Source organism: Sciurus vulgaris (assembly GCF_902686455.1).
Source record: "Sciurus vulgaris genome assembly, chromosome: 5".
Classification (NCBI taxonomy): Eukaryota; Metazoa; Chordata; class Mammalia; order Rodentia; family Sciuridae; genus Sciurus; species Sciurus vulgaris.
Window position 1 is genome coordinate 27552576 of NC_136465.1, and position 13917 is coordinate 27566492.

The 13917-nt window shown below is 38.6% G+C and overlaps 1 protein-coding gene across 3 annotated transcripts in view; it reads left to right on the plus strand.

The window, feature by feature from the left end:
- Nucleotides 1-8791: 8791 nt before the first annotated feature.
- The window catches only part of SAP30 (Sin3A associated protein 30), a 114609-nt gene continuing 109483 nt past the window's right edge, over nucleotides 8792-13917 (plus strand). For 2 of the 3 annotated variants that reach the window (XR_013764259.1, XR_013764260.1), the window contains exons 1-3: nucleotides 8792-9226; nucleotides 10667-10792; nucleotides 11073-11171. Coding sequence is in view for 1 of the 3 variants with exons in the window: in XM_079142963.1 (XP_078999089.1) it covers nucleotides 8912-9226; nucleotides 10667-10792; nucleotides 11073-11171; nucleotides 13227-13349 (663 nt within the window). In the remaining 2 variants the exon portion in view is untranslated. Of the gene's footprint in view, nucleotides 9227-10666; nucleotides 10793-11072; nucleotides 11172-13226; nucleotides 13559-13917 lie in introns of those variants that run through there. The other variant, XM_079142963.1, reaches the window with a different exon arrangement.

The following is a 13917-nucleotide window of genomic DNA, read 5'->3' on the forward strand; positions in this document are numbered from 1 at the left end:
TTGCTGAATTCATTAATGAGGTCTAGAAGTTTTCTGGAGGAGGTTTTTTGGATCCTCTAAATATAGAACCATGTCATCCACAAATAGTGACAGCTTAAGTTCCTCTTTTCCTATTTGTATTCCTTTAATTTCTTTAGGCTGCCTAATTGCTCTGGCTAGAGTTTCGAGGACAATGTTGAATAGAAGTGGTGAAAGAGGACATCCCTGTCTTGTTCCCATTTTTAAAGGGAATGGTTTCAGTTTTTCCCCATTAAGAATGATGTTGGGGCTGGGGAGATAGCTCAGTCGGTAGAGTGCTTACCTTGCAAGCATGAGGCCTGGGTTTGATACCCAGCACCGCAAAATAAAAAAATTAAAAAAAAAAAAAAAGAGTGATGTTGGCCATGGGCTTAGCATAAATAGCCTTTACAGTGTTCAGGTATGTTCTTACTATCCCTATTTTTTCTAGTGTTTTGAGCATGAAGGGGTGTTGTATTTTGTTGAATGCTTTTTCTGCGTCAATTGAAATAACCATATGATTCTTATCCTTAAGTCTATTGACATGATGGATTGCGTTTATTGATTTACGAATGTTGAACCATCCTTGCATTGCAGGGATGAACCCCACTTGATCGTGGTGCACGATTTTCTTAATATGTTTTTGGATATGGTTTGCCAATATTTTGTTAAGGATCTTTGCATCTATATTCATCAAGGATATTGGTCTAAAAATTTGTTTCCTTGATGTGTCTTTTCCTGGTTTGGGTATGAGGGTGATATTAGCTTCATAGAATGAGTTTGGTAGGGTACCCTCCTTTTCTTTTTCCTGGAATACTTTGAAAAGTATTGGAATGAGATCTTCTTTGAAGGTCTTGTAGAACTCGGCTGATAATCCGTCTGGTCCTGGGCTTTTCTTGGATGGTAGGTTTTTAATGACTTCTTCTATTTCATTGCTTGATATTGATTTGTTTAAATTGTGTATGTCCTCCTGGTTCAGTTTGGGAGGAGCATATGTCTCTAGAAATTTGTCAATGTCTTCGATAGATTCTATTTTGTTGGAATACAGATTTTCAAAGTAGCTTCTCCTTATATTCTGTATCTCAGTGGTGTCTGTCATGATATTTCCTTTTTCATCAGGAATTTTAGTAATTTGAGTTTTCTCTCTCCTTCTCTTTGTTAGTGAGGCTAAGGGTTTGTCTATTTTGTTTATTTTCTCAAAGAACCAACTTTTTGTTTTGTCAATTTTTTGAATTGTTTCTTTTGTTTCAATTTCATTGATTTCAGCTCTGATTTTAATTATTTCCTGTCTTCTACTACTTTTGCTGTTATTCTGTTCTTCTTTTTCTAGGGCTTTGAGCTGTAATGTTAGGTCATTTAGTTGTTGACTTTTCATTCTTTTCTGGAATGCACTCCATGCAATGAATTTTCCTCTTAGTACCACTTTCATAGTGTCCCAGAGATTTTGATATGTTGTATCATCATTCTCATTGACCTCTAAGAATTTTTTTATCTCCTCCCTGATGTTTTCTCTTATCCATATTTCATTCAACAGCATATTATTTAGTCTCCAGGTGTTGAAATAATTTCTGTTTTTTATTTTGTCAATGATTTCTACTCTCAGTCTATTATGATCTGATAGAACACAAGGCAGTATCTCTATTTTTTTGCATTTCCTAAGGGTTGCAGCTTTGTGACATAACATATGGTGTATTTTTGAGAAGGTTCCATGTGCTGCTGAGAAGAAAGTGAATCTGCTCGTTGATGGATAGAATATTCTATATATGTCTATTAAGTCTAGGTTATTGATTGTGTTATTGAGTTCTGTGGTTTCTTTGTTCGGTTTTTGTTTGGAAGATCTAGGGACATTTATATTTAACAACAGAATAGAATACCTAATACCATTTATTTAACAGAGAGTGTTTTCTTTGTACAGTTTTAAGTATTGTAAAACTATTAATCCTCAAAATAACACCAATGAGATAGACACACTATTATCTTTAGTGTAGAAGTAATTGAAGCAAAGAGCAAGTAATTGCCCAAGATGACAGTGCTAGTGTTCAACCAGGAAAACAAAATCCTTCAAATATTTCAGAGAGAAAGTTATAACCCTGATTACTGAGGGAATCATTACAAAAGTATTAGGGCTGGAGAAGCAAAAGGGGGAAGGTGCCTTAATCCAGATGTACCTTTTTAATTATTGATATTTATGTTAATACCAATACAGAGCAAGAAAAACCTCCATTCTAGCATTAAGAGAACAAAAGGCAAATAATGTTATCCAAAACCCACCAATATGATGATGCATTTGGAATCTAACTGTTGTGTTATTGGGACTATCTCTGCTAGCTGTATTTCAGGAAGCCAGCAACCAGCATTCACTCTGCCCCTGCTATTCCTGGATCCAGGATAGAAAAGCATAGCATTCCTAAGTTTGCTGGAGCCAGAAGGAGAAAAAATGCTTTCTGTCTTCCTCTTGCCTTTTAATCTCCCATTGGCAGAACCGAAATTAGTAGGCAAGTGATTCTGGCAAATGCTTTTTAAGATGCCAATATCCTGTGGTACAGAGTTAGTAAAACAATGAGAATGGAACTGAAAGACAACTAGCACACTGTAAAGTGGCAGAGTTTAAATTTCAAGCAGGTGACTCCTGAGTCTATGCACTTAACTACTATAGTATGCTATGACACTATGGCATGTTATAACAACAGGATTTTCTACATTTTAAAATTTACAGCTGATGACCAAGGCTGGCTGGCAACAAAGAAATTCTAAGGATTGAGTTCATTAAATATTCTACAAATGTCAAGTTTTTACTTTGTGCCAGACATTGTTCCAATGGATATGGAACGGTGCACAAAAGAAAACAAGTTAAAGAGCTCCTTTCTTATTACAGATTGAACAAAGTTCCCTGGAAAGGATTCCAAGTGGCCTGCCTTGAATCATGTGACCAACCAATGAACTAAGCACTTTAGCTAAGGGGCAAGAATCAGGGAAAATAACCAAGTGGAAATGCCCACTAGAACCCTGAGAAGGATTTTAGTGCAGATAGTTTATCTAAGGGATGCAGGAAATATCAGTGGAAGGTGAAGAAGTAAAACAAAGAAGAGAAAGCAGTCAATAAAGTGTACACTATCAAACACTACAACTGCTAATGCCTGTAGCATAATCCCACGGGAAAACTCTTGGAAATGGTGTAAAAATCAGACTTAGGTAGGGTGTATATATATATATATATATATATATATATATATATATATATATATATGAGGAATTCTTAAGGGGGTGAAGGCTACTAGGGTGAGAGGTTGAATACCTGAACACATTATTTTCTAGGTTAACAGGTGAATTATTTTTAACCTGTAATTAAGAATAATAATTCATTTCTACTAATTTCTAAAAGAATTTTTACCCCTTTGAACGATTTAAAGTAGTATGGACCTATCTACTTTGTCAGACATTCTTAAAATCTACATCATTGCAGAAACTCTTAATTACCTATCCAATAACCATTCTCTTTACTTTGGGGGGGGGGGGACTTTAGCTGGGTACAGTGGCCCTGCCTGTGATCTTAGAGTAATGTCAGCAACTTGGAGGCTGAGGCAGAAGGATCTCAAATTCAAGACCAGCCTGAACAATTTAGTGAGACCCTGTTTCAAAATAAAATAACAAAGGCTGGGATGTAGTTCAGTGGTAGAGTGCTCCTGTGTTCAATCCCCAATACCACACACACACACAAATATGTGTGTGTGTATCTTGATTATAAAGAAAGGTTTTGGGTAGATAAAGGCAAAAAATCTGATTCTAAAAGAAATAGAAAATCAGATTCTCACCCTGATACTATTGAACTACTAAACCGATAAGATTAGCCATCTTCTCTCAGCCTTTTGTGTGTTACTTTGTGCTGGAGATTGAACCAGTACTAATTTTACCACTAAGCTACATTTCCAGTCCTTTTTATATTTATTTTGCAGCTGGCCTTGAACTTGTGATCCTCCTTCCTCAGGCTACTGAGTCTCTGGGATTACAGGTATGTGCCACCACACTGGCTTCAGCCTTCTTTTCAGCCTTCTTATAATGTCCAAAAAATAACCTTGTAATAATATTGTTAGACAGGTATTCTGTTATATGCATGCAACCAGTGATTCATAAATTTTTCAATAGCATTTTTTTTCTTTTGCATAGCAACCTCAAGAAAAGTCACTTCTGTAGTCCATTTTTTTTTTTTTTTTTGGGGGGGGGTGCTGGGGATCGAACCCAGGACCTTGTGCTTACAAGTGTAGTCCATCATTTTAAGATAGTAATTCAGTAAAAAACAATATGTGTGATTGACCACTGATTTTAATCCTTCTGGATTCCTTTCTGACTAAAGATAGTTACTCTCTTAGGTGGCATTCTGTCTGAAACTTTCCCACATAGGCTTTGTATGCTGCTAATTCCTCTACTTTTTTCAAGGGTTCTTGCTGTGGCTCCACTAGGCATGCCAGTGGACAATCTCTGCAGGGGCTTTGACCCTGTGGCAAACTTTTGCCTGGCCTCCCAGGCTCTCCTTTGAAATCTCAGTGGAAACTGCCATGATTCTATAACTTAAATTCTGTAAGCTTATAGAACCAGCACAATGTGGATACCACAAAGTCAGCTGCCGGTATGAGTAGTACTTGGACCTACTTGACCAGTAGCTGCAGAGCCTTTCACTAGAAAGCCAGAATAGCAAGATGGCCCTGGACAACAATGCATGGGGAGAAGGCACTGGGGCAGTCCCCTGAAACAATTCTGTCCTCAAAGGCCTCACAGATTTCTGAGATGCCCTCTGGGCCTCTTTCTCATTGTCCTGATGCAAAGTTCACTCCCTTTCATCCTTGCTAACCTCTTAGTAAGCAGTAGCTCAGGTGCATTCTTTCCCTGGTTACACTGCAATGTTTTCCAAAATGTCCACTGTTTCATTATTGCTCCCAAGTCTCACTATAAGTCTGACTAAAAGCAGCCAATAATACCCAGGCCATCAGGCCTTCCTTAAGCTCTAAGGTATGGACACAATGCAACCAAGTTCTTTTCAACAATATAACAAGTATTACCTTTATTCCAATTTCCAGTTGGATCCTGATTTTCATCTAAGACTAGTTCTCTAGTCTCCCTGTCTTCTGAACTCTCACCACAATCACCTGTAATGCTCCTCTTAGAGCATTGTAGGTTTTTTCTACCTTGTTTCTCCCAGTTCCAAAATAGCTTCCACATTTGAGTTGCTTATAGCAATGACTCAATTCCTCAGTAATAATTTTCTGAATTAGCCTGTTTTTTGTTACCATAATGAAATACCTGAAACTGTCTGCTTTATAGAGAAAGGTTATTCAGCTCATAGTTTTGGATGGTAAATGATATGGAATCAGCATTGGCTCTGCTCTGATGAGGACCTCTGCATCACAATGGCAGGAGCCATGTGAGTGAGATCACATGGCGAAATGGAAAACCAGACAGGGCATAGGCCAGTGTTGTTCCTTTTATAATAGCTCACTTTAGAGAACTACTGGGGTTCCATCAGCACTGCATCAATCCTTTCCCGAGGCCATGCCCCCCAGTGTCCTCTTAACATCACCACAGCAGGAATCAAGCTTCTAGTATGTGGATCCTTGGGAGACAAACCACAACCTAACCACAGAAGTTAATATTCATTTTCCATCCCATATTTTCAAAATCTATGGACAAATTTTCTGAAAGCACTCTGAATATTGGCTTCAGATAATAATGTTATAGTTTTCAGTAACCTACAGTGAATTATATAAATGTTCTCACTTGATAGGACACTAAGGCTACATTTAGAATATCACAAAGCAGTTTCTATAGAAAATTAGTTGCAGCATTATAGTATAGTTTTTTGTTTTTTGTTTTTTTTTTTTTAAAAAAGATTAAAATGGAAGCTAGGCACAGTGGTGCATGCCTGTAATCCCAGCAGCTCAGGAGGCCGAGGCACGAGGATTGCAAGTTCAAAGCCAGCCCCAGCAATTTAGGGAGGCCTTAAGCAATTTAGTGAGACTTCATGTCAAAAAATAAGAAGGGCTGGGAATGTGGCTCAGTGGTTAAGCACCCCTGAGTTCAATCCCTGGTACCAAAAGAAAAAATAAATAGAAGAGCCTCAATGAAAGGCAACATTTTATTTTGGTATAAGAAAAAGAGAAATATCAAAATATTTCTTCTGAACCCTAGCAACTGGAACACTTACACAGAAAAGTTTGACATCTCACTCCAGTTCAGCTGGATTATGGATGAGGAGATGTTCCAAAACTTCTTGGTTTGGTCCTGGGGGTTTTAAGCTATGTTCAGTCTCTTTTTTGAAGATAATACCATTCTATCTTGGTAGAGAGCCACTAATAATTTTGTACCCAGAGTAAGCTCCAGCATTACTTGGGAGCTACAACTGCTTTTCTGTATGCTTCCCACTCTGATGAGAACAAAATCATGGAAGAAATCATAGATATATGCTGAACAAAAAGTCAGATAATGGATAGCATCAGAATGCATCTTTTTTTGTTGTTGTTGTTGTTGTAGATGGACATGATACCTTTTATTATTTATTTTTTTATGTGGTGTGGAGGATTGAACCCAGTGCCTCACACATGCTAGGCAAGCACTCTGCCACTGAACTACAGCCTCAGCCCCAGAATGCATATTTTTAAAAATATATACAGTACTAGTAGAAACAAGCAACTTAAGATAGAAGGTAAGAAGTAAAGTTCAAGTACTATCAGTCACTTGGATCTAGGGTTGGAATTCAATATACATTAAGGGTTATCCAATAACCCTACTTATCACTCTGGGGTAAGGCTCCAAGAAGTATAGCCCCAAAATGGGAATATGAACTAGAATATCATCTGGTTGGCTGAAAAATTCTCAAGAACTATTGGTACCATTAGCACCTTACAAAAGCAAACGAAGCTTCTTTCTAGGAACATAACATCCACTTCTGCAAATTATTTCTATAATTTTTCAAATAAAATGAACAACAAAAATCAAAGATAATGGATGCAAAAAGTCAAGCATGAGTCAGACCAGCATAAATGACAGACAAAAGAAAGAACAATCAAAAAACCACTATCCTTGCTATGTTCATGGAAGAAAATCAAAATTTTACCAGAGAACTGGGAACTATAATGTGACAAGATTTGAAAAAGAACCACATAAGAGTTATAAAATTTAAAAATATGGGAAAAATGATTAAAAGTATATAACAAAGTGCAAAAATCTTGGGTAAATTTTAGAACACATTAGACATATCTGATGAGAATGCATGCAGGTTAGAAAGAAATCTGAAATAAGAGGAGATACAAGTTTAAAAATTAAGGTTACTGAAGACAGGACAGAAGATACAAGGATACAGTGGGGGGAGTGGCTCATGTACATTGAATTGGAGCGCCAGAAATGGAACAGCTTAGATAAGGGCAGAAATGATATGTGAAGACATAATGGCCTAGAATTTCTAAAAATTGATTAAAATATTAATTATAATTTAAGAAGTCCAGGGACATACAAGCAAGATTTTTTAAATGCATTTTTTTAAATCATAGAACTGAGATGCATAGATGAAATGGATAGCTTTGGCTTTCAGCGTAGATCGCATTTTACACTTAATAAATCACTTTGTTAAGTGTAAAAAAGGCTTTCAAAAATCTACTGCCAGAAATATAAGTATTTAGTGTTTAAACTGATACCGGTTATACAGTATCTGCTGATAATGACGCACAATAACTAGCAAAGGTGCAGGCTCTCACATTAACCACTCCCATCCGGCCCCTCCCTCCACAAGCACACGCACACAGGCACGCAGGCGCACACGCCCGCACGCACGCATGGGCGTGCGGACGACTCAGGAAATGAGATTTTTCTCCCCTCACGCTGGGTAGAACTGACGCTGGGAAGTTTCAAGAGGAGCGGTCAGGCTGACTTGGTATTGGGGGGAGGGGGGGTTCTACGTTCCCCTTTAGGTGGTATTAAACTGCGCCCTTCTCCAGATCCTTTTGAGGAGACTTTGGAAAGATCGGAAGTGCAGCCAAAAAATAGATCTGCGATTGCGAACTAGGCGCTAGTTGTTTGTGAGGACCTGTCATGGTCGACAAGTCGGGATGGGCGTTTTCTCCCCACTTCCAGCAGGCACTGTATTTATCTGAAGCCTCGATATTTCGTTAAGTTGAGGCGGAGAGCCTGGTCGCCCGAGTTCTTGACTCAGGTTTCCCACAAAAGCGTGGTCATACGAAACGCCCCGAAACTTTTCCACAAGCTCACTTATCCCGCCCTCCTCCACACACAATTTGTGCTTCTCAGGAGTCGACTGACTTTGAACATCAACCCTGCAAGAGTACAAGAGCTAAGCACATTCCACCTTCCTGGGAGAAAAAAGAGGAAAGAAAGCACCGTAAACCCTAACATCGCACTACAGTTTGCCAGGTGCTTAAAAACAAAAAAGGCCAGCTGGTCGCCGCACGCTGCATGCTGGGATAAGTAGTTCCTCCAAGTCGCCCGGCGCCGGGTCCTGAATGCAGGTCGCATGAACTGCCCCACGGAGAACTACTATTCCCGTGGGGCCTCGCGGCAGAGTGGGCGGGGCGGGGTAGGAGGAGATGCGTCGTGCTTGCGCAAGTCCAGGGGCTGGAGGGAGGCGGGGGCGCCGCGGTCCAACTGCTGAAGTCTCCATGTGACAGAGAGCGGGGTTCCCTCTCCGGGCGCCGCACGACTCTGGGTCCCAGCCACAAGCGCTGTCCACTGTTTATTGCCGACGGAGACCAACAGGCCCGGGATACTTTGTGTTTGGCCGTACCGCAGCTGAACTTGGGTGCAGGGTGCATTGCCGCCGCCGGTAGGACGCCTGAGTGACCTGGCCGAAAGAGGCGGAGCGGCGGAGCGAGCGGGGATTTCTGTCAGAGCCGGCGCCCCTGAGCACCGAGACATGAACGGCTTCACGCCTGAGGAGATGAGCCGCGGCGGGGACGCGGCTGCCGCCGTGGCTGCGGTGGTTGCGGCTGCAGCGGCCGCCGCCTCTGCCGGGAACGGGAACGCTGCAGGCGCCGGGGCCGAGGTGCCCGGCGCCGGGGCGGTCTCAGCGGCTGGGCCCCCGGGGGCAGCCGGGCCGGGCCCCGGGCAGCTATGCTGTCTGCGGGAGGACGGTGAGCGGTGCGGCCGAGCGGCAGGCAACGCTAGCTTCAGCAAGCGAATCCAGAAGAGCATCTCCCAGAAGAAGGTGAAGATCGAGCTGGATAAGAGCGTAAGTGACCTCGGGTCCGCCCTGCCTGGCCCGCCCCGCAGAGTCCCGGCAGCTGTGCAGAGCCGTGGGTTGTTGGCGGGGTTCGCAGGTCCTGCACACTGGCTGCAGTGCGGACTCGTGCGTTCTGTTAGGGAGCAAACAACAAAGTCGCTGCAACTCGGACCGACACCCAAAACGTATGCACACGCATGCTGTGGTTTCTGTCCTGCTAGACACCCCGACTCCCGCTGCCCGCCTCTCCCGCGCACTGCCTTCCCTCTTCCTCCTTTGCTGCGATCTGGAAACGAAACAAAGGGGACCGCTGCACCGAGGGCCCAGAGTAGTTTTCCTGTAGCCGGCAGTCTTCTGGAATGGAGGCGCCTTTGTTTTGCTGCCCGAGCTGGCTTTTGGCCCCAGGGAGTTGTAGCTCCCCTCGTCTGGGGAAAGTGGAGTCCTGCAGGACCCTGCACCGCAGTCGAGGAAGATCCTGTTCTGTTCGATGCTGGGTCTCTTCCGAACATAGAAGAGAGGAGCCGGCTTGTAAACGATGTTTGCGGTGTCAGCTCTTAGGGCAGCTGCTCCCAATGTGGAGAGCACGTAAGCCTCTGCGGTTTTTGTAGTCCGTTTGGCAGCCATCGGGATTTCTTTTTTCGTCCATTTGCACGTCAGTTCTTTTGACCGTCTATGAGTTTTTTTTAGAAAGAACCATTGCTACTTTTCGGAGCTCTGGCTGGTATAAATAAATAACAAGATACAGAACTAGCACATGTCCTGAGTGTTTCTAACTTGAGCTTGGCTTCGAAGTAAATTTAAATGCCTACTAACTCAACCCTTAACTATATATATATATTTTTAAAGGAGTTAACTTTCAGTAATAGGAACCTAGTATTTCGTTTTCACTATACAACTCTCAAGAGTGTAAAGTTTTAGGAAAGTATGTCACACTTTCTGCCTGTTTAGACAGTTCTTCGGTGATGTTCATGAGAAACATTTCAAATGAACCTGAATTATTTTAGATTGCTTTAATTGGAAAAACATTCAGAGAAAATACTGTAGCCAAATTGTGAGCAATATCATCTTTCCTATTGTCAGGAAGAATCTAGCATGAACTAACAAATTCAGGTCATCCTCACTGCTTTTTGATGATAAAACCCAGAGGATTGGAATTTCTTATTCTCTGTCTCTGCTTCCCTACCTTCCTCAACTGGCACCACCCCCAGCCTCCTACTGGCACCCCACCTGCCCACCCAACACTCTATCCTCTTAACAGTATTTATTGCCAGCATCTTATGTTTCAAGAAGATACAGATTTTAAGAGTAGGAAGAAACATGCCATTATATTAACAATGGCTTGCTTTGATTTTTTTATTTGTAATAATTCATTGTGGCCTATGCATTTTACTAATGTATAGCTGCATTTTATTGTAATCATAAACAGTCTGTGAAACTTTTCTATTTCAGGCAAGGCATCTTTACATTTGCGATTATCATAAAAATTTAATTCAAAGTGTTCGAAACAGAAGAAAGAGAAAAGGGAGTGATGATGATGGAGGTGATTCACCTGTTCAAGACATTGATACTCCAGAGGTAGAGGAAAATTTTTGTATGTTAAATATAAATCATAAGTATTGTATTCCAGAGCTTTTCTAGAAAGATATGAACAATTTTTTTAATGTTTAAAGCATTTGAGAAATCTGAAAATGAAAGCAAAGTTAACATCCATGTACTCAATTTGAATTTTTACATCTGAATTGACAATTTTTATAACTCTGTTGTCATAAACCGTGGAATTAAATTTTTATTGTTATGCATATCAGTGATAAATTTTCAAAAAAATTTCTGAACTAATTATGTTATTTTTTTCTAGGTTGATTTATACCAATTACAAGTAAATACACTTAGGCGATACAAAAGACACTTCAAGCTACCAACCAGACCAGGACTTAATAAAGCACAACTTGTTGAGGTATATGTGAGTTTTGAACTATATAAACTTCAAATGAGCCTGTATACACAAATAAGAGGTGCTGAAACTAATGCTAATGAAATTATTAATGTAATATATATAACAAATACATTTTAATTAGATCAAAGTTATTAAGAAATCTGGTTGCCTAGAAACATTTGCTGCTTAGGAGATTTCTGTGTGTAATCTACTCAGTGGATTATATACAGGTTGTGTACAGTGTCGTTACATGAAAGCTTTCACAGTATTGAATGAAAATTTTTTTCTTCATTCTAGAAATGTTAGTTTTAAAATTCCATTTAAACAGTTAATATTTACTGAACATCTAATTGAGGCATAATAAATATGCTACTTTATTTTTAGAATTTATTTTTTTGACATTTCTGGTGGAATAGGTCTACAAGTGAGTCTTTAAGTGGCATTTCTATAACTTGCTGATTTAATTATTGAGAGTTGTCCTGGTTTGTTTTAGTAGAGGCATCTATTTTCTTCACATCAAGAGAGGCAAAAACTTATCCAAGCTTTTATTTATAGTTTGCTTTTATATAGCAATATAATGGTTCTTCCATTAGTTTTGAAAAGCTAACTGAGAATGTGTGCATATTCTCAGAAAATACAAAAAATCTGTATGTTATTAAGATGCTTATATATTTATACTTTAATCATTTAAAATAAAAATTTTCACTTACTAGACAGAGTAGACAGGTAAATACATAAATCACTTTTCTCATATTCTGTAGCTTGAATTTAGTAGTTATTCCAACATTTTCTAAAATCTGCTTATTAGCTGGATGTGATGGCTCACCTACTTGGAAGGTTGAGGCAAGAGGATTCTAAGTTCCACGCTAGCCTGAGCAACTTAGTGGAGTGGACCTGTCTCAAAATAAAAAAGGGTTGGGGGGGGTGCGGCTTAGTGGCATGACATCCCTGAGTTAAATCCTCACTACCCCAAAAATAAATAAATAAAATATGCATATTAATTAAGATAAAAAATAAATAGAAGTTTCAGTTCTTTGGCAAAGTGCTCTTTAATGCTGTTAAATAAGATCTAATATATTTGCTATTTAGCCACAATTTCTTCTCTATTTCTTGCCTAGGCAACAAAAATATAACTTTTTTTCTTTAAATTTGATTTTAAAGATCTAATTCTTTTTTTGATTGTGCAATAATATAGATATTGCCTACCATGAAATAAATCAGATACAAATTGAGTAAAGTCACATTTGTTCTGTAACAAGTGTATGCAATATGTATTTAAATACATATATCTTTTAATGCAAAATTTAAAACTGAAAATTTTGATAATCTGACCTTATAAAAAGTTATATTATTCTAGAGCTATTTTCTTTTTTGTAAATAAGAAATCTAGATTCCAGATATGCTTATAACCCCCTCCCCCCATTTGCTCTGTTCTTCCAGTGGTAGTTGTAGTCCACATGTTAGATTAGCATCACCAACAGCCAAGGAAGCAAATATACAGTCTTAATGAACATCCTCCTTTCTCCATTTCCTGTTCATAAGTTTTGTTCAGAAAAAACGTCAAGGAACCTTTATGAAGAATACTACTAATGAATGATTAATAAATATAAGTGGTAGCAAAGATATTTGTAAACTATTTCATGGTTTCTCTAGTATAAAAAAATTTTTGAACTTCATATTTATTCTTTTTTTAAGTTCTAAACCATTCTTAGTGTGATACATATGGACTCTTCTGTTTTATTTCATTAATATTTAAAGTTTAAAAGTAGAAATATTTACTTTCTAATCTAGATCCAATTGTAAAATTTAGAATAGAAGGGAATATACTTCTAATCAATGTATATTTAATTGAATAGGTCAAAGGGTCCTTTAAAATCAGCCTGTCTTTTGTTCATAACACCTTATTTTTGTGTGTTCTTTGTCCTGTTGTTATTTTGTTAAATATGGTTTAATTTTTAAAAGAAATAGCTCTTATCATCACGTAGCACTTTTGATGAAACAGTACCTTTTACCTACTTTATGAAGCCTGTTATGTCTAAAATTTAATTTCCTCAATTTTTTTTTTTTTCTTTATAGATAGTTGGTTGCCACTTTAGGTCTATTCCAGTGAATGAAAAAGACACCTTAACATATTTCATCTACTCAGTGAAGAATGACAAGAACAAATCAGATCTCAAGGTTGATAGTGGTGTTCACTAGGAGAGATGGCGTTAAGTCTAATATGTGGATATTCAGAGGTTAAGACTGTTTACCATTTTTTCACATGTAGAAATGTTCTTTGTGTATTTTTTCTACAGAGGATTTTCTCTGGTTTTATTTTCTTTGTTTCTGACTAATAATTAGCTGGAAACTCATGTAAAATGAGGTTCCTAGATTAAAAATATTTTAAATAAAGGTTATTACTATTATAGTTGCTTTGGTGTATTTATTTTGTGAAACTTGATTTTTAAACTGACTTCTAGGAATCAATATTAATTGAGATAATACAAAGAGGCTTCATTGTGAAACCCTTTTTTTAGATTCCAAGAAATTAACAGCTTAAGGAGAAGTAACAAATGCATTTATATTGACTTTCACTGTGACAGTTTGATTTGAAATTGAAGTGTTTTATAGTGCTAGTAGAGTTGAAAAAAAAATAGACACATCCAATGGGATGCTACATCTTTTTATTTTCTTTTTTATTACTTGACGAAGTATCAAGAAGAACAAATAGTTTCATTTATATGCCCACCTCTTTCCAAAGAAAACATAATGTGCCAATAAAGAC